Below are 27539 nucleotides of genomic sequence, written 5' to 3' on the forward strand. Positions count from 1 at the left end.
AGTACATCAGCCTATTCATTCCTAGCACAAGACTCGGAGGTAGACAGAAACTTATTGAAACCCAAAGCGGAGCGTTTTGCTACAGCAGCCGATTTCTGACCGTTCAGCTTTGGCAGAATGGCTGATCTTGTTCTCTCCTGGAACTTTCTAAAAATATATAGAGAAAGTTTTGGAACCTTGGATGCTTTTTCATGGAAGGTCCGCCAAAACACACAAGCTGGGCACAACAAAATGGCTGAGGAAGCACAGTAATAACAATAATCTGAACAAAGTTTTCTCGCGTTCTCTCAAAGTTCCACTCTGAAAACATGAAATGGTGCCGTGGAATTTCATTTCTTTCTGGCTCAATTTCAGTGAGATACACCAGTTTTAAGAAGAGAGGACCTGACTCTCCAGAGCTGGTACTTAGGGAAAATTCCAGTTCTGCAGAATTCCAAGCCAAACTATGTTCTTTTCTGCTTGCATGGTGCCACACAGCAAGGCTCTGTGCATCAAATGAGCTCTTGCAGAACCCTGTGCAATCTCATTTGTCAATGGGCTGACATGGGTGCAGGTGACCAACCTCTCCAACCAAAGCTTAGTACATTTACTGATACGCAGCAGCAACAAAGCTCCTTTCGTATATGGCAGTACTGCTTTCTCAACGCTCAAAGTAAGAAGCATTAAAAAGCTACTAAACAACCACAGTCCAATTGTACAGAGGGAGAAATTCTGCTTGGTAAGCTTACAGATTTCCCGCTACATCAAGCTACGCATTCACTGCCATATAACATCACTTAGGAACGTTCGGTTTCTACACGCTGGATGTTACATCGTCAGGAACACAAGCATTTGCGTTACTATTTGATTGGCTTATTTGCGGAAGACCAAAGATTCCCTATCAGCTGTCCTAAACAAACAGGAAACTGCAATTGGTGCCGGGGGAATTCAATCTGTAGGCACTTTGAGGACTACTGCTTTAAAGTGTGCCATCGACAATGAGGTACCGTGTGTTGCCAGAAAATGACCACTGCCAAAATGCTGCGACAGTCACATGCATGTGACACTTTTTGCTTGTACAATATTAGTTAAACACAATTTAAAACTGCTTTGCCCAGAGCGAGGGGGGGAAAGAAATAATAAAAACAAAAAGCATTGCACCTTTTAGTGTAGCTGTTTAAAAGCAGTGGCTGCAACAGACAACTTGGCTATCTTTCTTCCAAGTCACAAAGACGCAGCAAGTCCTCAGTTTACCACCTGAAAAATGGCTGCTGCTGCGGTCACCTTCCATTCAGGGGCAGGGGTCGCAGATGACTGAAAAAGTCACAGCCTTAAAATGTCACAGGTTTTACACGTCTCTACAATCATTGCACTATTAAAAGTGAACGCATTTGGCAAGGCTGAACTAGAATATTATACATTTTAGCTACGTAGTAAAAAATACGTAATAATAATCATCTCTGAGATCGCTCGTTTAACAATTACTGGTCCAAATAAATAGGAACTATTTCAACACGAGTACTCAGGCCAGCAATTTTTGAGTTAAACCTTTCAAGAAGCGTTCCCAAACAGAAATGGGAAGAAACTTTACCCAAATTTACTAAGTCCAGGTAAAATGGCATTACTAAAAAACTGTGGAAAAAAATCGGAATTAACTCGAGCACTGAGAAAACATGGAAGCATAAAAGTGATCGCTGCTACATAAGCATACTCTAAAATCTTCTGTGTCCCTAAAAATGCCTAAGAATGCGCCTGCGACTGAATTTTCCTTGGTTCATTTCAAAACTACAGACCTTTAATTAGATAAAGCAGCTTCGTTTCTGTCAACTCATTTGTAAAAAAAACACCGTCAAGCTTGTGCTCATTAAATATATACGTATATATAAAAACATACAAAAAGTACAAGAGAAATCACATTAGGAAACTTTTACAGTGTAATTGTCCTGGTTATTTTATTCTGATGGGCCAATTCTTTTCCTTTCTTTCTTTTGCGTGTGTGTGTGTGTGTGTGTGTGTGTGTGTGTGTGTGCACGGAAGTCTCACAGTGACTGTTGTTCCAGAACTCAGCACAGCGCCACTGCACAGCATCCGCCTTTCTGTGTAGACCATTCAAAAGAAAAAATAAAAGAGTAACAAAACCAAACCAAAAAAAAGCCAAAATAACCAACACACACCACAGGACAAAACGTTCTTCTTAAATCAAATTCTATTTGTGAATTCAGCAAAATAATTTCTATAAAATAAAACAGCAAAATATTTAAATAGTATAGGGTGGGCTGTATCTGTTTTGCAGGGGTATTTGGTTTTTAGACAGGTTCCAAAAAATTACACACATTCAAGTTACCAATTTTCATTTAAATACAGTATTTACTGATGCGTTTCTCAAAGTCTTTAAACAAATGTTTATTCTGGAATAGAGATACCTCAGAATTGTATTTGACTAACCAGTAGTTTCTCTTCTCATTAAACCCTGCTTCTAACGTTAAGATCTCCTGCATATGGATAAAGAGCTAAGACAATTCTCGCTTTCAAGTAGAACTGTGAACGAGCAGAAAACCAGCAAGTTAACTTGGTGCAGTGGCACTCACAAGTACTGTGTGATTTTGTAGACTTCCACTTCACTGGGATGCAGTAGAAGGAAAGTGTTAGAAGTTTATCTAATAAGCTCTACCAAAGAAACAAAACAAGCACACCAAATACAGTCTATTATGCTCCAGGCATCCTGGCATAGCAAATTTTTGCATATTTGTTTTAAATCTTTTTAAATTCCTATTACTGAAAACTAAGTGTTCTTTATCCCACCCAGAGACAGAACTGTCAAACATCAGATGTGAGGAACATATGTGAAACTGAAAACCACTTGTTTGTTTGTCACATTTTCCCTCCCCGTTTTATAGTCTAGGTGTAAGAAGAAAAAGTTCTGAGCAATACAGTTGTCACATTGGGACAACCGCTGTCACTTTTTTCCCCCCTCGTTGGCTACACTAACTTGGTGTGAAGCCATGCTAAATGTTACAGCATAACTATAGCTTCAAAGTGATTAACCTAATACCAGAATGAAAAAGGCAATGAAAAAAGATCTAGAAACAATGTTACATCACCAATTTTCCACATCAACCAAATAATTAAAAGGTTACCAGCCATTACGTTGCTCATAGTAAAATCGACTCCAGTGGCAAAGAATTAACATGAAACTATTCTCGTGGTTGACATGGATAGGCTTTTTCATAAAGGAGTTGATCCAACTGCCGTGAGGCAGGCAACACTGGTCGCAGAGCGCAGCAGATATATCAAGAAATTATTTTTTGTTTTTGTAGATCTGTGAGTCTCATCAAGACAAAAAAAATGTTTCTTGCTTAAGAATTAACAGTCAAACATTAATATACTATATACACCTTTGCCATTTACACATTAGCATCAGGCCATTTATTACAAAACACTATACACTTTCCACTGCAGGCGGGTTATATATTGACAGCAATTTTCTGCAGATAAGACAGTGAATAGACTCTCCACTCCATGTTGATTAGGAATAGTTTTTCTAGTTTTAAATATTAGCCAGACACAGAGAAAGGTTGGACTGTAAGGCCTGGGTGCACAGTCTTGATGGAGCAAGTTAATTGATTATGTGCATTTCACTAATCTTTTGTCTGAGGCGGGGAAACTTCTTCACTGCCTTCATAATTTTCTTGTGCTCGTTGGCCAGTTCGCTGAGGGTTGTTCATATGATGTGCTGCCGGGCCTGTATATGGCTGTCCATGCACATGGTTATTCTGGAACAAAGCATAAACATTTTAAAAGGACATTAAATCCTTGGACTGTTTCCTAACCAGTTACCGGGCTTTCACCTCTAGCTTCAAACTACTGAAAAGCATCACTGAGCACATCCAACATCTGGTGTGATGCTATTTGCAGGAACGTACACGACAGCATCATCATTCCTCTGAATCACATCCTTCACTTACCTTCTTAACTAACACAGTGTAATTATGTTTTCAACTTGTAAAGATACAATGATGAATCCAACAGTCATTTTTAGCTTTCGACTAAAGAACATTACATGCAAAGCAAAAGCAAGAAAAAAAGGCTGCCTGTGTGCTCTGGATACTGAACTGTGCACAGATTTTATAAACAGATTCAATCAGTGTGCATATTTTCCCTATGACAATGGAAAAAGCAGACCTGCACATATGTAACATACACTGATGTACGGGTAACCTTTAATGTTACAGAACTGAATGAAATCTTGACCCCTCATTTTCTCCAGATGCTCTGTCCCAGTTTAAAAAGCTATACACACACCTGGCAAACAAAAATACCTCATCTGCCTATTGTTTTGCAGAGCTTAACCAACTGTGGATAAATTAAACATGAATTAGGAACTGTGTGCGTTAGTGAAAATGCCACCTACTGCAAGGAAGTGAACACATCACACGGGTAATGGTGGGGTTACAGTATGTGTCTGAACTCAGGAGCTCAGAAGAGAGTGGGAAAATCTGCACAACTTACCAACTGCTCTGCTGAGAACACCAAGTAAGGAAAGCAAGATGGAGGGAGAATGGGTTTGGGCAGGAGAGGAAATTAAATTAGCAGATTCAGAGTAAATAAAATTAATTGGAACAAGAAAAATATAGAAACTAAATAGGGGACCTGCTAATTTAGTCAGTTAAAATATCTGGTAATGATTTCTTTCAGATCTGTCTCTCTACTGAAAGTTTAACTAAGCAGCCATTTAGCCTGAAACAGATTTATGCTTTGTATGTAAAATTGGGAGATCAGTGTTCATAGCACAAGTTACACGCAGCAAAGGTACCCACTTTGATGAAAGCCTTGCAATCAACTCTAACCCTGGGCTTGATTTTAAATTTAAAAAGTGAGAAAGCAACTCACAAAACATCAAGACAAACAAATAACCCAGAATCTAATTTCATATGCACAAGTCTGTGATGACGACATCTGTCCCCCTGCTGTTTCTATGATGACTAATCTCTGATCAGGTAACACTAAAATTCTCTCATGAAAGCAATGGGGACACTGTTCCTGGCAAAACGGATCTGAATCTTTATTTCTCCATTAGTGATATTTGACAGTAACATGCTGCTGGCTATACGCCTGTACTGAGAGTTACCATGAGTGCTAATGTTAAAAGCTAACACAGGGCTCTGAGTAATTCTTAAGCTTTTACCTGTTGATACTGGGAACCAGGTGAATGAGGATACAGTGGTGCATCTTCAGGTGGAGAAGATTCGTGTTCATCTGGAGCATCAGGATCATCTGGTTCCTGAAGTTTCAAAAAGCATTAATTTACTCAAGTAAAACATATTAAGAATAATCCCATTCAGAACCAACACTTTGTGCAAGCGATACTTTCAGGCATGCTCTAATAAAAAACATTCTCCCACTCCCAGTGTCACCTGTAGCTTGCACTGGATAAAAAAAATGCAAAAATGATATAATACGTATATCTAATAATAATTTGTATTAGGGTTATTATATATTTGTATTAAAAATCCCCACCATCAACACAGTATTGGAAAAATAGACTTTTTAATCATACATGATCTACTTCAAACAGTTAATTTCAATTCCAGACTAATTCTTTAACTGACAAACATCTACAAAACCAGTAATAGAAATGGATAAAAACATGAGTACGTAACTAACAAAAGTATAACTCCTTATCAATCACTTTTTTATAGATACATTTACTCCAAGCTTTTCACCCATGTAGAAATAACTTTTTACCTCCTCTGGGCAGAGTTCACAAGCTTTTGCAAGAGTCATCCTAGCACTGTGTGATCTCTCTAGGAAGTAGCCATTTGATGTTTCATTGCTCTGTATTGGTGGAGACCAATTATTATAGGTGTATTGGGGATTGCCAGTGTATGGTCTACGCTCAAGCTCATCTCCAAGCCATTCTACTGCCCAGGTCCATTTTCTCTTCAAATCTCCATTACTCTGCAGATACAAAGTTAGCATTTAGAAATTATTTTCTCTGTTCTTCAAGAGAGGAATACTTTTTTCTTTCAAGAGAGCAGGCACCAACAGGAAAAAAGCAGAAGCAAGAGTCAAGATTTATCACCTGAAGGATCTGGTAGGCTACAGGGCAGTTGCTGAAGAGGGCCACCATGCATTTTATACACTGGTAAGCTCTTTTCTGATAATGGTTCTTGGAGCGCTGAATGGTGTCAAATAGTCCATCCCTGTCATCTGGGATCCCCTTAAGTGCATTGTGAATCCTACAAAAATATTTCAGTGTTAGAAATCAGTCTTCACTTACAGTGTAATTACAAAAGGGGAAAATTACATTTTGAATATTCTAACTTTTGATATTAGAAGACTAACTTGACAGGCTGCACACAGAATGAACAGTTTCAGCAAGTATTGGTAATGTTTAAGCCAGTCAAAAGTTTCAGCCCCTTGAACAAAACAAAACCAACCATAGCAGTGACTTTTTCTTTTGTATTGTTGTGTCTGTTTTGTTTTTTTAAAATATAAATTACATTTACAAAACTATTTTTAACTCATTATATTCTGACAGAGTTGGAACAGTTGAATTCTTGACAGAAGGACCGTGTTACAGTTACAGACCTTCAACATAAAGACTTTTAGACGCAGTCCCTCTGAAGAGAAATGAATGGTACATGCCATGTGTATAAGAGACTTAGACATTCGCTGAAACCAAACGCATTCTCTGCCTTCTACTCTTTAGGCAGCGGATAAAGGAATTTCAAACAAAAAAAGGACACTCTCAGTTCTTGCACTATTTCCCAATTCACTTAGTTTTGGTTTTGAAAAACCACTGGAGGAGAACACAAAACCTAGACTGTCAAAATCTCTAAGAGCTACATTCACTTAAGGAAAAACTATTGATCTCTTTCCTGTTAATCTCTGACAATAATCAGCAAATAGTCTCCAGGCAGCTGATAACCTAGGCCTCACTCCACAAAGTGCGTTGCATTGCTCTAGCACGTGTAGTGATGAGCAACAGAGCCAATGATGGGACTAGAAAAAAAGTGTTATGTAGGGAGGCTGGGGGAGCTGCGACTGCAGGAGGAAGCTGAGGGAAGACTCCTCTTGCTGTGGTGCGGCTGAAAAGCAATGGAGTGTGGGCTTCTTTTCTGAGGTGACAAGAGATCTTAAAGGTCTTTTCCAACCTAGATGATTCTTCTCTATTAAGTTCTATGACTCATCAAGAATGTAAAATGAACTTCAGTTGATTTAATGTAATGGGATGCAGTGAAACTATTATACCCAAACTGGGGTGTTAACATATCAAATCATGATGCCAAAGAATGGCAGCAGCCATCCCAGTAAGAGAATACACGAAGCACTGAAGGATGCACACTGTTAAAGATTATAATTTTCTGCAAGTTATATGAGATTATTATTTACTATGGACAGTTACACTATTTATTTTTTTGATGGCAGCAACAAATCAGAAAATGACCACAGTTGGATGCTTCATATTCCTCTGCTGAAGCCTAGCATGATTCCAATGAATGCTGTTATTCTTGAGACTGCAGTCTTGCATACAAAGCAATGTATATCTTCGAATATAGCGAAAGTCATACCACATTTAACCTCCTTCCTATCTTCATTATTTTTAACATTGTACTATTCCAAACAAGCTTTCTTGTCACCTGCATTTTCACCATAGTATGACTTATTTTACTTCACAATTCCTAAAATATGCCCATCCTCCAGTGTTCAGTGGATTTCAGACAGGACATCTACTTAGAAGTAAGTACATCTAAACAAACTGCTTTATATTAGCATTACATATATATGCAAACATGAAAAGCCCACATATGATAGGTACTCTAATCCCTTACTTTAGGGGTAATTCCTCTAAAGAAAATGAAGAAGCCCATTCACTCTAGCCTTCAGGTTTTGGAGTGTGGTAAGACAGATTACCACCTTCCCTCTGAATATCTTCTAGAGTAAGGCTAGGCAACTGTTGAAATCCTGAGTGTAGTTTATGTCTACATTGAAGTATTTATGAGTTCACTCCAACAACTTCACTGCGGCAGTTTTAATATAAAAGCATGCACTTACTCAAAATATTTAAAATACAAATGGGACATGGTAGCAAATTATTTAGTGAATCTACTATTGTCAGTATTCATCAATTACATAATAGTGATATTTTGGAACGGATGAGTAGAATGCTGATTACATTTATTTTGTGCTACCTCACCAATTACCGTGTAAAACTTCTGAGGAATTAACCTCTATGTATTCTCTCAGACAGCCACTATTTGCAATAAGTACATTTTCCTCATCTCACCTTTCATAAGCCTCATTCCCTAGATGTGAAAACTTGGTTTGAAACTGGTTGAATATTTATTATTTTAAAAGACTAAATTCTATTGAAATGACATCATACAAAATATTCACAACTACAAAATCTGCTTTTTTCCCAGGTTCACACATCACTCCTATGACTGCCGAGTGTTTTAGTGGGGCCAGGATATCACTGGACCCTCTCAAAATGAGATGCTTGCAGGAATCAGTCTAAGCAACAAACAGTAAATGCCAGTATGTTTAGCCTAACTGGCACATTAGTAAAATTCTCCTGCATATGAAAAATCTTGAATTTATAGGACTGAGTAGCAAATTTCTCAGTAGTAAGGAAGACAGAGGTTAAAAAAAACATAGATTCAAGTTGTCTTGAAATGTGTGATGAAAGGGAAAAAAAAATGCTTTATTCCATACATTTTGTTCTAAAACTAACCTCCTGAAAGGATTAGCAGCAGAATCACTGGGAGAACAGGCTGTACCAAACACAGTGGTAACAAATTGTAATAAGATGGGTAACTACAAACCTGTGAGTTTGCCAAGAATCCTCAATTAATAGGATTTGCAGAAGCAGATCCAAGTAGGGTCGAAGCTCATATGTGTATGAATATGCAACCTTAAAAAGTAAAAAAAATGCAGAGAAAACAAGAAAGCATTCTTCAAAGTACGTAGATTACATAGTGCAAGAGTACAATTACTTTGAAGTGAACTGTACTGTAACATAGGGCATATTTCAAGATGCATTGCATACTATTATTACTTCAAATTCTGGTAGCATCAGATTTTTTTTCTAAATACATAGTAGGTTTTGCAAAGGAGAAGCGTTTCATCATGAGATTCTAACACAACTGAAGTGCCAGGCATGATATGCAGAGAAGTTATCCCGAAAAGTACCTTTAGGAAAGTAAAGTTACAAAATAATATTTTCCACTGATACTGTTAATTCTAGTCAGCATGCTCAACGGTATGCTAAAATGCAAAATATGTGGCTAAGTACAACATCAGTAAAACGTATGTTTTGCAGACATATAAAAAAGGACCTTATATACAGAGTCAAAATAAATAAAAGGGAGATTTTAGAAAATATCCTCAAGTTTGATTCTAATGAAATAAGCTGTTATATGTCATTCACACCTACTCTGGGCAGCTTGTTCTAGTGCCTCAGCCTCACAGCTATTTCCTATTCATATCTAATGTAAATCTTCCCTCTTTTTGCTTAAAACTAATAGATTTTGTCTATCACTACACTCATAGATAAGCAATTCCTTCCCACTGTTCTTGTGGCCCCCTTTAGCTACTGGGAGATTGCCCTAAGGTCTTCCCACAGCCTTCTCTTCTTAAGGTGGAATAACCACAACTCCCTTAGCCTGCCTTCACAAGAGTAGCCTGCCTTCACAAGAGAGATGATCCAATACTTTGATTATGGCCTCAAGTTACGCCAAGGTAAGTTTAGGTTGGATGTTAGGAAATGCTTCTTTACAGAAAGAGTAGTTAAGCACTGGAATAGGCTCCCCAGGGAGGTGGTTGAGTCGCCGTCCCTGGATGTGTTTAAGAGCCGTTTGGATGTGTGCTCAGGGATATGATTTAGCAGAGGTTTGTTAGAGTTAGGGTATTATGGTTAGGCTGTGGTTGGACTTTATGATCTTCGAGGTCTTTTCCAACCTGGGTAATTCTATGATAATCTCTGTGGCCCTCCTCTGGACCCAATCCCAATGGGTCCATGCCATTCACCCTGCTGGCCACTTCTCTTTTGACTGAACCCAGGACATGTTTCGTCACCTGGGCTGCAAGCACAAACTGCTGGTTCATGCTGAGTTTCTCATCCACAAGTACTCCCAAGCCTTTCTCCCACAGAGCTGCTCTCAGTCCACTCATCCTCTAGTCTACTTATATCTGAGATTGCCCTGATGCAGGTGCAGCATATTGCACTTGGCCTTATTGAACCATATTAGGTTCCTGAGGGCACATTTCTCAAATCTGTCTAGGTTCTTCTGGATGGCATCCATTCCTAATGGAGTGTCAATGTGCATCATTCAGTTTGCCATCACACATTTGCTGAGTGTGCACTCAGTCCCATTCTGCCCATGTCACCAATGGCAATACTAAGTACCATCAGTCCTAATATAGACCCTCAAGGGGAAAATGCAGAGCTCCGAGGTTCATCCTTGACCTTGTGCTCCCAACTTAAAAATATTTATTGCTTTCCTAAATTTATAAAAGGACTCCTCATAATACTACGCTACTGTGTATACCCCCAAGAGTAAGAAGATAAGGAACATCTCCTTATCAAGCACCTATTCAGTATTCAGTAAGACAACAGTCCTATACATAAATACAGAATCTGGCATCATACACACTCATAAGCTCATCCTTATCCTAACATTTGTTGTTACCTGCCAGAGAAGTTCACTTAGGACGGTGGAAGAGAACTGAGGATTCTCCCAACAGCAGAAACGAAGCAATTTGATGGTCTCTTCAGAATTGCTGCAGTCTTCAATAATTTTCTTCACATAACTGGTTCTCACAAACAAAATGTCTGCTACGTTCTGCTGAAGTGCCATTATAGGTTGAGATAAATTAGGATCACCATAGGGGTTGGCAAGTGGAGGATTACCTGCAACAAGCAGTTATTCTAGATGAAAAGGTACCAGAACACTTTCAGTGTGTAAACAACAAAATCTAAGTTCCTGTAACTAATCAATAAACAACAGAAAGTAAAAAAAAAACAACAAAAAAAAAAAAAACACAACAAAAAAAGTTTTGAAACATGCAACGGTATGTAATAACTTTTTGATTGTGAAGCTGGACTCCTGCTGAACAAGATAAAGCTGCTACTCTCCAATAAAGTTATATACAGTGGCAGCCAAAGCAGAGTAGCTGAAGATAGATTCATACGCAAGAGAAGGAATTGCTGGAAGTTTACTCAATGAAAACCCCTTATTCCAGAATCTGCTTCCAGGCTTGTATAATACAGTCAAAATCTATCGCATTTTAGGACACGTTAAGTCTACTATGGGAACAGCTGGTAGAAAACTCCAGTCTGAATCTCTAGAGTGTAGATAGAATAGTGTGTTTGAAAAAAAAAAATCAGAATTAACACAGCTCCTTTGTACTGTTTAATTTTGTACAAGGAAAGAATGTTCATTTGCTCCTGATGTTTCTTGATGTAGCAGTGTAGTATTTTTAGTTTCTGAAGATGATTAAAAGTCTGAAGAAGTTCCCTAGCTTATTATGCTAAATAAATAAGTTAACTCTGCAAATAGTAATAATAATTAATAGTCACAATGACATTCACACAAAACACATTTTTAGTTTTTTATGAATACAATGAATATATGATTCATTTTTGAAAGCAGAATATGTTCTTGCTGTTATCATCAAATAATATACTGGAAACAAAACCAAATCCAAGTTGCCAAATGGTTCTGCAGCTTATTATAGCACAGTAAAATGTTTGGTTCATTAATTCTTACTATAGCACATTCTAGCCTATTGACTTTGCTGCCTGACACATTGAGCTGTAATGAGTTTAGAGAAGCCATTCAGTGATAGAGATTTCTAATTAGGTTTTCTAAAATATAGTTAATATAGAACACATACATATACAGGTTATAAGACAAGCTATAAAATTCACCTAACCCAATATTCTGTTACCATTTCTCAAAAGTAACTGCACTGTCTTCAATCAGTGAGGATATAAATGATTTATTCTACTATAACTTATAGCTGATTCATTTGTAAATCAAAGTGCTGGATTCTATTTGTCTTTCTGACTGCAAAGGTGCACTAAGTGAACTTTCAAGAGCTATTCAAAGCAACGTCTCTTCTCCAATAAACACTTAGCTACTTCAGAGCCCAGCATGGGTTCTTCCTTGCACAGATTACTCTGTCCTGGTAACATGGAAGTCATTTATTATTTTATTTCCTACTAAGAACCAACAAATCTTTATGTAAGTCTTTGCAATCAGTTTGAACTATTGTAAAAATCGGTAATATTTTGCATCAACAAGTAACTACTTCACTACCTGTTTTCTTCTATCTTTATTAAATAAAGCTACGAAGTACAAACTCAAAGACATCTAAACCAAAAATCTGAAGTATGTCAGTATCGAATCAATTTTGTGTACAAAAGTGATTTCTGTCTTCAAATGAAAGGAGCTGCTAAACACAGAAGGTAAGCATTTTTTCAGCTAATTCATTTTATACATGGCAACAAAAGGTTACACAAAGTACGTTTATTGATACATCAAATTAATCTAAGGAAAATGTAAAATTCACTTTACCATTGATAGAAGACTGCATCCGCGATGACACATTGCAACAGCGGATCAGCTGTGACACAACAGTGTACAGCTTCCCCAGTTCAGCATACTGGTACTTAATTGGAGGGCCTGGACCCTCATCCAGAGCCACAAGCATGAAGGTTGCAGGGACATTTAGTTTCAGAAGTTGTGTCTTCTCTGCTACACCTACAGAGTGAAAACATTTTTCTTATTTCTGCACTGACAATACCCTGACAAAATACTGACAAAATAGTATATTTTGTGATTTTTCCATTATGTCACAGATACATCAGTTACAAATTTAAGACATTTCCAACTGCATCATATTATGCAGTAGTTGCAAGTAAGCACGACAAAGATCAGTTTAAGACAAAAAAGCAACACCGAAAAAAATCTGCAAAGCCAATCAATAACCCAACTAACCTTAACATCAGTTGGTTTCACTTCAAAGGTACATTGCACATACCCCCCATTACACCTGGTATACAGCCCTTCTGATCTTGTATACTGTTTCTCTGTTTGGTTAAAAGTCACCATTTTTCACACATTTGCAAAATTTTTTCTTGTTCTAAAACACAATTGAATCTTACCTACCATCTCTGTAATAAGAGGAAGGAATCCAGAGAGCACCTTATCAGAGCGCTCCTACAGTACATTTTTAGTTATGTTAGACAGCTTTTAGTTACTCTCTTGCTTTGACATGAATTAGTTGATCCCTCAATACAGGCAATTAGCAGTACTTAGAGTGAAGCAGGAAGGATGTACTGTAGCTTTTGGTGAGTGTACACCCTACATCCATACAGATGCCACCAGTTAACCATAGTATGTACAAGCACAATTGGCTGCCTCAAATTGCTTAATATTTCCATGTTTATCTTTGGGGGGGTTTCAAATGTACTGAATGCATATAAAATTCAGAAAAATAAGTCAAAGCAGAAGAATTCCATTTATTTTCTATAATGACATTAAGTCCAGTCATGGTGGAATATCTGCCTAACAGTACGATTTATCAAAATAACATACAGTACAGGTGAAATTGAAGTGATTACCTATACACAGTATAAATTTACATCTATGTTTATATATAGATATAAAATTTAATCCCTTTTGTGAAGGTAGACAGTTTTAAAGAACATCCAAAACTCTGTATGTGTGTCATTCCTATGTGGGAATGCTAAAACAATTCAGTTTGGCTTGATACACTCGTTTAACATTTTAGGCATAGTGGAACCCAACAAAACCTCAGTCTGCATGGGGTGATAACCAGCAGCAGCTGAGCTGCTCAATATACATTGTGAAGTGTAGAATTCCCAAGGGAACAGATCTTCTCACTTCATACTACTTCTCTACAGAGAATATTTTATATTGGAATACGATGGAGAGTCCAATAGACTATCGCTATGGAAGACTACTGTATCTTTTGTAGAAAACACTGTACAGAAAGATGCTTTGTTGCATAAGCTGCCACATGAGAGAGAAATGGCCCCTGACAGAGAAGCTGGGAAAAGTGAAAACAGAGTTTGGTGAGAAATTTACTCCATCAGAAACTGTGACTACCTTCATCAATCTGGGAGTGCAGAAGCAATCTTTTATTTATTTGATTTGCATTTTACTCCTCTTAACTGCTCTTCCTGAGTGTACAAGTATAAAGCACAATGCTTTAATCTACTTGAGAAACAGTTTATCATCGAATTTCAGTGTGCGGGTAGGGTAACGCTATGCGAAAGCATGATACAGCTGTTCACATTAATGTGAATGGGGTTCATTAGTTTAACAGCAAAAGTTACTTTCAGTTATAATTATTACTTTGGATATTATTTTATCATGTTATTAGAATACCAGCTAGTAACTTTCGTCTGGGCAAAGGACACACAATCTAGACTTATACCATTTTTTTCTTTGTTTGTTTTTATACTTTTAAAATTGTATCTGTTACTATTTTTGTAGTGCTGGATATAATCAAGACCCCCAGCAAAAATGGGTGATGTTGCAGAGGCCATAGCCAGTATTTCACATCTACTTCTCCAAAACTGATTATCACCTCATGTCAGTTGCATTATAGCACGTGCATGATGGATGAGTCTTAAATATAGCATCTGCAAATATAGATAAGACTTGCATTCAAAGAAGTTAAACTTAATGGGAGATCACACTTGATTTCTAATTTAATCCTTCATCAGAAAATTAAGGACATTAGTGTTTAGGAAAAGAATCACTTTTCCAAGCTTGGGAGAATTTCACTTAAGCCTTCCTATATTGCAAAAACATGATCTTTCTTGCTTATGTTTATCTAGGATGAATGACAATATTTGATAAACTTAGAGTGGAATTTCCTGAATTGTGCATTCTTCTACCTCATATGACGCTTTGCTGAAAGCATTCTGGCAAGCGATGATGCCTTAAGAACAGACACAGAGCTATCTCCTCAGTCTCCCAAAGAGGCTTTAAAGGGAAAGAGTGCAGTAGAGCTAGTGTTTTCTTTTTGTAGCTATGAAGTTCCTACTTGAACTAAACCGAAATTAACACTGAAAGGGTACAAACTGGAGCACACAGACAAACATGACCAGCTGTACTACTCTACTTTTAAGGAAAAAAACATCTCTTCCTTTTCTGAATCTCCATCTTTCTGAACTTCTTCAGACCAAAAAAGTTAAGACTCCCACATACTTCCTGAATCTCATGACCTCCCTGCAAAAGAGGTCTGCATGAAGAATAATTTATTTTCCTGTATTTTCATCCCCACAAGAAAGAAAGACAGTTTCATAGCTCCAAGCTTCTTGTGTTATCCTTCTGAAGACTGCAGAAAGACAGAAGCCTCAAAGCCCAAACAGGAGGAGCAAAGATTCTCTAGAGAGCATTCATGTGATTTAATCTTAACAATCTGCCTGTATCCAAAAAACTGGATCCTTGTGCAAATACTTGGAAAACTAAATCATTAATAAAGAAGATTACATTGCATCAGTATAGTGCATGTAATAGGCTTACCTAGGTTGGCATACATCACAAACAGATTGAAATACTGCTGCAAATGACGCCCATGTTCAGATACTTCCCTTCGCAGAAGATTTAGTACCGCTCTTAGTAAGTGATCACTTAAACTTAAGTTATCATAAGCCTATAAAAGAAAGTTGTACTATTACTAGTTGAACATGTAAATTATTTAGTTTATACTTTCTATGATGACAGAAAACATGAATCCACCAGTATCTTAGTATTACATAGAGAATAATGCTTGCTACACTGAATATCACACACCATAGAAATCATACACATACACAAGTCTTCAACTGAATTTTTTCTCCCATGGCAGCTAGGTTTGAATACTCAGAAAAACTCATGGAGTTCTACAGTGAACTTTATAGACTGAAAAAGACTCTTGAAAAAATACACATACAAAATCAAAACAAACAAAACCACCGCTAAAAGTCTATGTAGCATTAACATACACATATATACATATACTTGTATATGTATATATATATTGCTGCATTTGGTAATGAAAACATTCTGAAAAAGAGGAACAATACAAATGAAGGCCCCACTGTAGGCATCAACAACCTTAAAAATATGTCCAAGGAAAAGCCCACAAAGGTTTACTTTTTTAGATTTTAAGACAGGTAAAACAACAACTATTACATTAAGATTTTGACTTTATTATTGTGCGCTGTTTGGTAGTTGTAGATGTGTAGAACTGGGCAATTCGCGTTCTGCTCCCATGCAAAGTTATGATTTTTGATTATTTCAGTGTTACAGAATACAGGAGAAAGTACTTTAACTCCTATGTGTCTTTTTTAATTCTAAATGGAAAACTAAGGTTCACTTCCTTTCACATCATCTAATTCCCTACTTCTATTTTGTAGTATTGTACTTCTAACTAAATTCAAAGTTCTCACTAGTTAATCTCAACAGAGATTTAAAAATGAGGTGAAACTGAACCTTTCTGACTGCAACTCTCAAATTGGTCAAGTAATGCCAAGTAGGGCAAAACAGGCTTTTGTACAGGGTTTACAGTTTTTTCATAAACACTTACTCTGGAATTAGTTTTAGTAATAGTGCTATTAATTTAGTAAAGTGCTATTAATGAAGAAATAAGAACACATTTCCAAAGATTTTCATTAGAAAATTAAATACCTGACTGGAAGGTCCAGGAGAAGCAAAAGGTGAAGGACATGGTCCATCTTGCAACGAAAAATGTGCAATAAATACAATAAGTTTCGCAAATGCACCCCTCACTTCAGCACTAGGGCATTCCAAAAGGTACTCAGAGAAACGGTTTGAAACATTAAAAAGGACATTGTGTGCAAACCAAAAGCGTACATTCTTGCTGTGACGGAGAAGAATGCATAACGCATCATACCTGAAACAGAAGACGATGCACCTTAGAGACCATGACACTAATTAACTGACAGCTGTATTCTTTTTATAGAACTTGGAAATATACAATAAAGGTGATCCCCACATATTTTCGCTCACAAAGTGTTCACAGTCAGATGGACTAGTTACAATCACAGATAACTCTTCAAAACCAAAAAACTTTGAATTAAAAAAAGCCTCCTGTACTAAGCTGTTGTTGTTATGGATGTAAAATCACAACTAAAGAATTGCATTCCCTGACCTCCGATCTACTACTAAATGCAGTCCTAAATAGGTAGCTCTTATTTCTTCTGTATTCAGACTGGGGGAGAGGGTGAGCAGCAAAACACGCATAAGCTATGTATAAGACTACAAACTAAATACATAACATATTAGGAATTCATGTTCTCATTTACAGATAATTAGAAAGAACAGTAAAATGTCTGTTTTGGAGAGGACTCGTGCAAGGACTTCTGTCCTTGCAGCAGCAATATTTCAACATCTCACCTCTTAAAAGAGGGATAACTTAGTTTTGAAAGTTTCTGCTAGAGGAAAAAAAGTGAGGCACATCTTTGCTATGTATTACAGAAATGCTATATAGCTGTTGGTAAACTCCTCATAAACATGAGATTTTATTCCTAGTTCTTGCTAACAGTAACCCACATTCCTCTCCTCAGAACAAGCTAACAGTTTAAAGATGACTAAAAGACTGTGTGGTTAGTTATACTACACACAGATTTGTATTACAGGCCTCATAGCAAGTTATATAAGCACTCTGCTAACGGAATCTACAGTTTCAGAATTGGAAAGGAACAGTTTTAGAAACAAAACAAATATAAGCTTCATAACTGGGTTGAAAATAGTTTTGATTAAAATTAACTGAACCATGAACAAAATTTTGAATTCACATCAGAATATATACCTTATTAGTTTTGCTCTAAAAATGTAGAATCTAATGACAAAGGCAGACAAAAGGGCAGATTTACACTTTCTTTAAAAATGATTTTTAGAGCTGCTCAACTCAGCAGCTTATTTTAAGGCTCAGTTCCCTCTCAGTATTTTCTCTTTTTTTTCCCCCCACGCATCTGGGGGAGGGGCACAAGACGGGACAGCCCTCTGACACTTCATTGTCATATGCACACAAACTAGGATCTTTCAAAAGACATTGAACTTCCAGAAGAGTAGCTGTTAAAAGACAAGATACCAATCACTAGCTGGGCCACGGACTATTTTCTTTGTATGAAATCCTGTGGTGAAGAGAAATCTAGCAGCAAGTTGAATGCTAATCATAGTTATTTCTTCTGCTTCTGGCAACAGATGATCTTGTCCTAAAGAAAAACCAGAATACTCACATATAAACAAAGTAAAGGTAATTTAGTTTCAATACTTCAACTGATTCAGAACTGATATTTTGTCTGACATCACGTTCAAATTTTAAAAGGAAACATCAAGATTTCTGTTTTATTTGAAAATGTAAGCTTTTAGATCAGCATATGTTAACCTCCCCTTATAGATTATAGGCCATTCCTACCAATCACACAGCACCTCACTTGCAAGAATTATTTTCAGCAGAAACCCCCATTAGGCATATGTACTAAGTTATGTTAAAATGAACTAAACAGAAGTTACTAAACACTCTGGCATGTTATCACTGGTGACCAACTCAACAACAGATGTCTAATGGCAGAAGTCCAGAAACAGCCAAAGCAGAACGTGCAAAATTCTCCCACGAGAAATTAATAATTCCCACATTCTCATACTAACCTGGTGGAGGATTTAAGTAGACACTATTACAAGTAAGCAACTTCTTTATAAACTGGAAATATTCCAGGCTGTACTGCATCCGATTATGCATGAACTGCACATTCTGTTTCCGTACACTTCGTTCAATGGCTGATGGCATTTTAATTTGATGTGGTTTAGTGGTGATAGCAAGTTCCGAAATGTATTTTGTTAGTTCACTGTCTTTGTCTATTGTGTCCATACGTTCATAAAAAAGAATATAAGCATTCCACCACCTCTTCTGGCGTCTGTAGGACATACGCTTCATCATATGATCAAATACTTCTCCCATGTACTCTCCACCAAAACACTGATTTTTCATTTCTTCATCATCATCCATTTTACACTCTGTCACATCTCCATCATCAAATTTATACCATCGATTTTTCTCACCGTCTCCACCATTTCTCTGGATAATATAAGAGTAATAATGTCCGCCACTGGCCTGGCCACTATGTACAAGCACACCAACAAGCCTGTATTTCGTGCTCCCAGAATGTTCATTTTCTGACTGTTCGTTTTGTATTATTTGATTTTCAGGATTTACATCATCTCCTTCCAATTTAGCTACACCTGCTACTGTGTAAGGCTCCATGTCCAGCTCTCTCGGAAACTCAAAATAGTCATTGAACTTGATTGCACATTCCCGTTCCCAGTCATAATCAAATCGCTTCAACTGGATGGCAAGAACTGGAGGCAACTTCTTAATCAACAAGCGTTTCACTGTATCAACCTAAGGAAAGAAAAGGACATGAGCAGTTATAAGCTTTGAAGTCCCTATTCAGTACACTCTTAGCAACAGCCAAATTCCATAATTATAACATTTTCCTAAACACAAACTAAGACTGAATTCGGTACACAATTAATACAGTATACACAAATTTTATATATAAATAATCATTACCTTTTTGTTGCATTTTTCACAATGATATGCATTTGCACCTTCCAATAAATCTCCCTTGACATACTGTTCCAAAGAATCAAGAAGGTTTTGGTGATTTCTTATATCTACATTCAGAGTTGTGAAGGATTCCTCACATTCGTACCTATGAAAGAATAAAAACAGATATATGTAAGAGAAAGGTAAAACATATTCAACTTACATTGATGAGTTCTTTTCTGGTCGCACATTTTAACTCATGAAACTAAAGAAGTTATTTTAATTCACATGTAAACTCAACTGAAGTTGAAAGATTATCAAAACAAAATTGGTTTCTATCAGTCTTCTCTGGCTTTTATTTGTTGGCTGAAGGGTAAGGCAGAACAATCACTTTCCACAGAGTATTTGCAATAGTAATGTGTAGAGACACTTGCCGTATGACTCACAAATGAACACCCAACCCTGGAGGTGTTCAAGGCCAGGTTGGGTGAAGCCTTGGGCAGCCTGAGCGGGTGGCTGGCAACCCTGCCCACAGAAAGGGGTTTGGGCTGGGTGGGCTTTAAGGTCCCTTCCGACCTCAGCCATTCTATGATTCTATGATAGGAAAGATGTCAACAGTAGGAGGACCAACTGCTTACAATACATAATTTAACTCAATAGTAGAAGCAATAATAATGAAATATTTAATTTTAATAATATTATTAATATAATAATATATATATTATATATATATTATATATATAAAATATTATGAATACTGTAGAAAAACAAGGTAGCAAATTTTATGAGCTTCAGAAAGAAACTGACATACCAGTCTTTATTCTCCACTCACTTTTATGAGGTTGTCTGCTCCAGAGCATCTTCACTGTATCTTTCCCATACTAACTTATTTTTTCTATAAGTAGACTTGAACACTTACCTATGAGGGCATCCTTGACAAATCTTCTGATCAGCAAAGGATCCTCCTAAAACTTTACTTAGCATTGCTGGATGGCCCAAAGCTTTCAAAGCTTCATCTAAACTATCCACCAAGGAATTAAAGAATTCTAAAGCATCATGTTGTTCACGAAGATTTACAGGTTCACCCCAGAGTCTGAAAACAAAAGCACATTCTCGTCAAATACATTTTGTCCTGTTCCTCAATAATTCCTTAATAAAGATTTATTGAAGTTATTAATCCCTTCTTACTGGGTAAAACTAGTGGTTCATGATGTAGTATCTCAGCTGCCACTCCATTCTTGACACTTACTTATCAATAAGTAGAAAAGTGCCTTTTGTGTGTAACTTCAGTCTTAGTTCAGAGATTAAATGTCAAGCTCAAAAACTGCTGGAATTCCAAATTACCATCTTTCTGTGGATTCTGGCTTATTTACAGAATTTCACAGAAGGGTGAAAAGGCGGGATAACAAATACAAATCTACACAAATCTTACTAATTTACAGTTCTTAATATCATTTCTTCTACTACAATTTGTTTTGTTGCATTTCAGTGTTTCAGCAAGTAGATATCAGTAATAAATTTTCTATTTACCTAAATTGTTTCCAAAACCCTCTTGGTACATAGTATTGTAGCCTGGAAGCCGCTAAATGACCAAAAATTACTTGGAGATGCCTCAGGACTCCAATATTGTACTCTTTTCTGTCTTCTGTTTTACTCAGTGCTGGTTTGTCTTCATACTGATGTGGGTAACCAAACACATCATCTCGTGGGTCAACATTGCTCTGAAAAGCAGAAGAGAATTTGTGCAACTAGGTTTGGTATGTAGTTATCTCATAACTGGTTGTATCCCTTCCAGATCTATTCCTAGATTTTAACAATCTAAAGAAGTATTGTGTTTGCATGCATTTATCAAGTTCTGGTGACAGAAGCAATGCATGGTGCATTCAGGCATATATACATGAGGAAGAACTCTGTAAACTCTGCTACTTGTATCTTTTCTGCTGTTTCTCTGCCAAGGGGCATATTCACATAAGAATATAAGCAAAAGGATTAGTCACTTAAATTTACTGTAACCTCTGGATCAAAAAGAACCTTGATGTTTATGATAAAGAAGCTCTGCCTAATCAAATTTACCTCATTGTCCTGCTTTTCATCCCCAGACATATCATCATCTACATCACTGCCTGTGCCTTCAATTGCAAGAATCCCATTCCTGATGGCTGGAATCATGTACAGCTGCTGAATAACAGAATTCATGTAACAAGTGGCACCAGCATTTTTTAATCCTACAAATCCCTTTGGTGGTCGAGGCCCAACAGGTGGAAGATATTCCCATTCTGTAAGCGCTTCACAAGCTAAGAAAAAAAACAACAAAACAACAGAATGCAATTAGAAAAATTACTTTGTTATAAAGTATTAACTTTTCAGTCCCCTCCAGTATAGGGGACAGTTGCACAAAATTAGCATTACTCTGTATCATGTTGCAGTTTAACAAAAATGTGTCACCAGAACATCAATTGTTAAAATTAACATATTCTCATAAATCATAACATTACCTACAGCCTTAAGATTACACCACATTCTTCTATTTTGTAATTAAAACAGTGGCTAAACAAAAATAATAAATAGTTTACTTATGGACAAAACATAACTCTTCCCACCAGTACTAGCAATTTTCTAGTTCAAACATTCCAAATCTGTAAGTAGTAAGTAACAAAACTAGAATATATAACCAACTAATAAGACTTTCACAAATTTGTAGTATTTTTAACATTACAATGTTTATCTTACACCTCACTTTCCTGTGCCAGGAAAACATTTTTTAATAGTGCTATCTATATACCTTGTGAAAGATTTTTCTTCAGCCCTGTCCTTTACACTTCTACCATCTCTTCAGAATACGTTTAAAATCACACATTTCCTACATTAAGCTGTTGTATTTTTTTGTATTTGCTGAAATTGCTATTATCTTTCTTCAATGAGAATGAAGTTCTTTGAAGTGTAGAGCCAAGTGTAGAGACAAGGTCAAAATGGAGAGGAAAAACTATAGAGAAGAGGCTGTGACACAAGAAGAGCACCAGTGTGGTGTTAAAAACAGGACAGTGGAACTGTGTCTGTGTATGGATAAGAATAACAGATCAAGTGAGCAACCAGGAGACTGGCACTAAAAGTAAGCAGAAGAAATTTGATGAGGTGCTGAGACTGCTTAGGCAAAGCCTGAAGCAATGAGATAAACAAAAAAAAATAAGGGAGAGAATAAGGTTCTTGGGATCTAGTATGGAAAAAGTGGAATAGACACAAATTAGAGTATGGAGTCTGCCTGTGCGAGAGAATGGAACTGGAATGCAATCATGCAATGCAGTCAGTTCACTAACTGCATGAAGAACAGATGAAGGCTGTACTAACTTTTCTAACATCCGAAGGCCTAATTTTACAATAAAGCACATTCCATATTAAAACCACAGTGTAAAAAAAAAATAAATTTGCTCAGTTGATAACACAAACAAAACCTATGCATATATATACATATATATTAAAAAAATAGGAAATAGTTAAAAAAAATTACATACTAGTGATTGCTGTACCTATGTAATACATCTCAGTCAAGGTGTCTACTATCTGTTTGAGATTTCGGACACATCCAACTGCTAGTGCAACTAGTAGCTCAAAGCCAGCATTAATAGTAGCTGGTGAACTACAGACTGGTATGGCCTGCTCAGCAGGCAATTCTCCATTTCTCATGTACTGTAAATAAACATTAGATGCCGGAAAGATGAAATCATCTATCAATTCCTGAAAAAGATAAAAGAAAATAAATCACTTGTTATTGTAAAAAATAAGCTCTATTTTATAACAAGTTATGAGTTATTACATAAATGAATGTCTAAGAACTGGAGACATACTTAAAAATAGGAGTTAAAATTTAGACCAACATCCTAATGAGCTTTTACATTTAGAAAAGAATAATTTACTCTAAAGCAGTTCACTGCAAACTCCTTCCCCCAAGTTAAAAATAAATCTATATTGTTTTTGATCAGTAATTTTAATTTTGCCCAATCAGTATTATCTACAAAGCCCTATATCAGTTACTGATAAAGAAACCAAGTCTAATTAAGGAGATGCTCAGATGTCTTGCATTTATTCAAACTTGCCATAAACATTAACAGTAAGAGTTAGAAATATGGAGGAAAGAAAACACAGTGTAATGAAAGACAGTAGCCCCATACTACCGTGTTCAAAAAACGTTTAGATGTTGTACTGAGGGACATGGTTTAGTTTGGCAAATACTGGTGACAGATGGATGGTTGGACTAGATGACCCTGGAGGTCTTTTCCAGCCTTGGTGCTTCTATGATTCTATACAGGTCTATCCTGTGTCTAGCTCACTATCCATGTGTGATGCTTGCTGAGTCTTGGAAGAAGCTTACTAGTTCAACCGTGGCTCATGAAGAATGACAATGCCAAGTACTCTTAATAATTAAATGTGGTTTTCTTTCCTCTTTTTACCTCCAATAAGAAACTCTCATCCAACAGTTGAATTGGGACGTTTGTGGCTACAAACTACAAGAAAAAAAATCTCTTTCTACTTTTTATAAATGCCACTCAAAACCCCACAATTCAAAAAACTTGAACTTACTTTAATGAGATTAGCACCTCCTTTTTCACAACCAATATGGTATTTCTTCTCAGGTGTCTGGAATGCTAACAACTCTTTTGTTACTCCAAGGTGACCCTCTAAGATGGTTTCTTCAACACCTGTTTCCCCCGTCCTTTTTACTTCATCCTGCCATGGGATGAAGAGAAAGTTAGGATACTCTACTAAATAATATGTATCACCATCTAGGAAACTTAAAACTGTACTTAACAGCAAAGCACCAAAAAATCTCATTATTTAAAAAAAAATAAAATTGATTCTTATAAACTTACCCTGATCCTTTTCAGCCAGTCAATCTCATTATTGAGAAGAACTTCAGCATTGGGCACATTAATATTACTGTTGTAAGCATAGTTAAGAAGATGTCTTAAGAGAGTGAAATAATCTCCAGAATGCTTAGCTCTCTCTCTGGCAGTACTCTGTGCAAACAGAAAGTGAATGATTTGTAATTCATACATGCTTCTATTTACTTAGCAGTACCCCTCTCCAACTCAAACTGAAACTGCTTACCTGTAGGTCAAAAGGAATTTACACCCTACTGATTTGTTAACTGAAATTTGTGTTCATCTGAAAATATTTTGTCTCAGTGCTTTTATAAAGATTCACACTGTACTGAAGCCTTTAATCTGGCAACTTACCCCCAGAACTGTAAACAGCAGAGTAATGAAGAAAAGGAGAGGTCTCTGTCCCATGCAACACCTGGTAGCCATTAAAAAGAACTGCTCTTGTGCCATCTGACGAACAATTCTAAAACAACATTTAATAAAAAACATTAAATACAATCTCCCTATCTAAACAGAACAATGAAATCTGTACTTATCCGTTACGCTCATTAATGTCATTTTCTTAAAACTGCACATAGAGCAAGAAAGAGCAATACTTTAATTATTCATTGGCTATTGACTAAGTTCCTCCTAGTGAAATTTTAGACAGGAGTTACTATTATGAAATCAGATCCACAAATCAAGTATACCAAAAATACAAGAAACTTAACAGCAACTAACCCCTAACCTTGCACAATATCACCATACACTCGATAGCTAAACGAGCAATTTGCAGGCCTAAGAAGTCATCTGACTTTTTTTTTTCCCTCTAATTATGGATAAGCTGTGCCTAAGAGACAAAATAAAATGATCCTATTCAAAATACTCATACATGCCACTGTAGTAATTTGCTATTCATCTACAATGCAATCAAAATGTATCATCAGAAAGATAAAAGAGGGCTCCCTGAAAATTAACATGTCTGGAATTAAATGAAGCTTTCTATCTAAGAATTTAAGTTAATCAGTCAAATTGAACTAGGAAAGAAAACAAACAAACAAACAAAAAAACCAAAACAAACTATTTTAAGTTTTAAAAACTTTTAAGTCTTAGGGTTGTCTTAATACCAAGTCCAGTAAAAACTGTTAGAAAAAGGACTCTGCTTGGGTAAAGGGGAGGGGAGAAGGGGAAAGGAAAAAAAACAACATTGCACTCTATGGAGTGTCTCAACATGTAAGAAACTGAATTTTGCAGTGTGAAACTGAATTTTGTGGTGTGGCTGTAATTGTTTTCTGCTCATGAGATCACTGTGGAAAGAACACAGAAGAATCCTATTTTCTCCAGAGTTCTTCTGTGTGCAGTTTACTGTGCTCCTAAGACATGTAGGAATGGCCATGAAGTCAAAGCAAAGAAGCGCCTAACCCAGCACCCTGCCTCTGGTGTACACCTAGGAAAGCACACAAGAGGAGAGAAGCATGCAGTGATACTCCTCCAGAACGTCTTATCAGCTTCTAGCAATTTGTGGTTCAGCAAAAACAGTGTTTTATAGCCCCACTGGCCAAACTCATGAAAGAATCCCCTCAAACCATTTCTCAACTGATGGCTTACATTACTTAAATAGTATGCTCAGAAAGTTTTTACAGCTATGAAAGAGAAAGAAGCACTGTTCCCTATTAATCCTCCCTTTGCTACTTCTGATTTAAAGGTCTCTGTGGTATTCTCCTCCCACCATTGATATCTTCTCCAATAAGAAAAATGCCTCAAGCTATTCAGCTGTTCCTCAGATGGAAGTAATTTCAGAGCTTTGATCTTCCTTGTCACCCTTCTCTGATCTTTGCAAGTTTTATGGCAATGAGTTGTAGAAGGACCATGGGACAGAGGAGGTCTATTTTGTTTGTAATGACTTGTGACATTCATGGAACCGACTGCAGGGTTGCTGTTTTCCTAAGACTTCTCACAGACACATCCTTTAAGATGCATACCTTCAATTGCCTACAATACATCCCATAGACACTCCTCGGGTTCACACATCTAAGGCAAAAAGGTAAATATGGTATTTTCCTACAGTGAGAAGCGTGACTGATGAAACACACTGTTTAACACTGTTGTGTTCCAATACTTCATACTACTCAGAGACACAAGTAGCATATTTTTGTGAGGCTATGATAGACTATTTCTTTACAGGAACATTCCTACTTTCTCAAGGAACCAAGAGAGGGATTCAGCTCCCTCAGGAGACATCCAGTGCCTCGACAGACAGCATGAAGATGATATAGAGCTGGCAGATAACATACAAGTTGCACAACAAACTCATTTACCTGGTGAAACAACTGGAGACCAAATGACTCCATTAAAACAGGCAACCTATATCTTATCTTGTTGATAGCTTGGCAGTAAGAATCTGGGGAAGGGTCTACATGTATGACCCTTGAACATTTTACAGCCATCAGCAGCATACTTCTGGGTTCCAGGACCACTGAGGACTACTGTTCAACTACCATTTACTAAATCAGTTTTGCACTCATGGCTCACCAGTACAAAACCCATTGCGCAAGAGAGAACAACTGCTCTGGTATTTAGTATCAAACATTTCACATTTTATTTCTTAACTTATATATGGTGAGGTTATACTATGATGAAAAAGCAAAAGTCACATACAATCTCAACAAATTAAGAACCAACAATTAAGACCCAACAATTCATCTCATTAGCTCCAGGAAGACAGTGACTGAGATATGAACCTGACCATCTTCCCTGTCCATTACGGTACAGCAAAAAAATGTTTTCTCACATGCATAATTTTGCTCATATTGTTCTAATAGAGGTTAGGAGATGAGAGAATGACAGTCAAAATTGAGAGGTAAAGAATTCTCAAAGTCTGATATTTGCTGCACTGTGAACACAAATTTGTTTGCACGTCAATTTAAAACAGAGACATTTGTGTAGTTCAACTTTACTGCCTTCATTTTCAAATTGGTTTCTGTTTCCACCACCGTTTACGCTACTCTAACCATTACTGAATAATAAATAGTACTGCTCCATTCCAAGTGAGATCATTAGATACATATCAGAAGTTTACAAACATACAAGAGAAAAATAAATGAA

At 36.8% G+C, this 27539-nt stretch overlaps 1 protein-coding gene across 1 annotated transcript in view; it reads right to left on the minus strand.

The window, feature by feature from the left end:
* Positions 1–1973: 1973 nt before the first annotated feature.
* The window catches only part of USP9X (ubiquitin specific peptidase 9 X-linked), a 94565-nt gene continuing 68999 nt past the window's right edge, over positions 1974–27539 (minus strand). The window contains exons 27-45 of the mRNA XM_072327135.1: positions 24810–24918; positions 24444–24590; positions 24154–24300; positions 23088–23310; positions 21652–21872; positions 21109–21299; positions 20498–20671; positions 19603–19744; positions 18681–19431; positions 18121–18244; positions 16695–16920; positions 15549–15678; positions 12564–12749; positions 10674–10894; positions 8808–8896; positions 6062–6218; positions 5725–5937; positions 5165–5260; positions 1974–3752 (exon numbers count right to left, since the gene is read on the minus strand). Coding sequence (XP_072183236.1) covers positions 3618–3752; positions 5165–5260; positions 5725–5937; positions 6062–6218; positions 8808–8896; positions 10674–10894; positions 12564–12749; positions 15549–15678; positions 16695–16920; positions 18121–18244; positions 18681–19431; positions 19603–19744; positions 20498–20671; positions 21109–21299; positions 21652–21872; positions 23088–23310; positions 24154–24300; positions 24444–24590; positions 24810–24918 — 3682 coding nt within the window. The 3' untranslated portion in view covers positions 1974–3617. The remainder of the gene's footprint in view (positions 3753–5164; positions 5261–5724; positions 5938–6061; positions 6219–8807; positions 8897–10673; positions 10895–12563; positions 12750–15548; positions 15679–16694; positions 16921–18120; positions 18245–18680; positions 19432–19602; positions 19745–20497; positions 20672–21108; positions 21300–21651; positions 21873–23087; positions 23311–24153; positions 24301–24443; positions 24591–24809; positions 24919–27539) is intronic.

Source organism: Excalfactoria chinensis, chromosome 1 (genome assembly GCF_039878825.1).
Source record: "Excalfactoria chinensis isolate bCotChi1 chromosome 1, bCotChi1.hap2, whole genome shotgun sequence".
Classification (NCBI taxonomy): Eukaryota; Metazoa; Chordata; class Aves; order Galliformes; family Phasianidae; genus Excalfactoria; species Excalfactoria chinensis.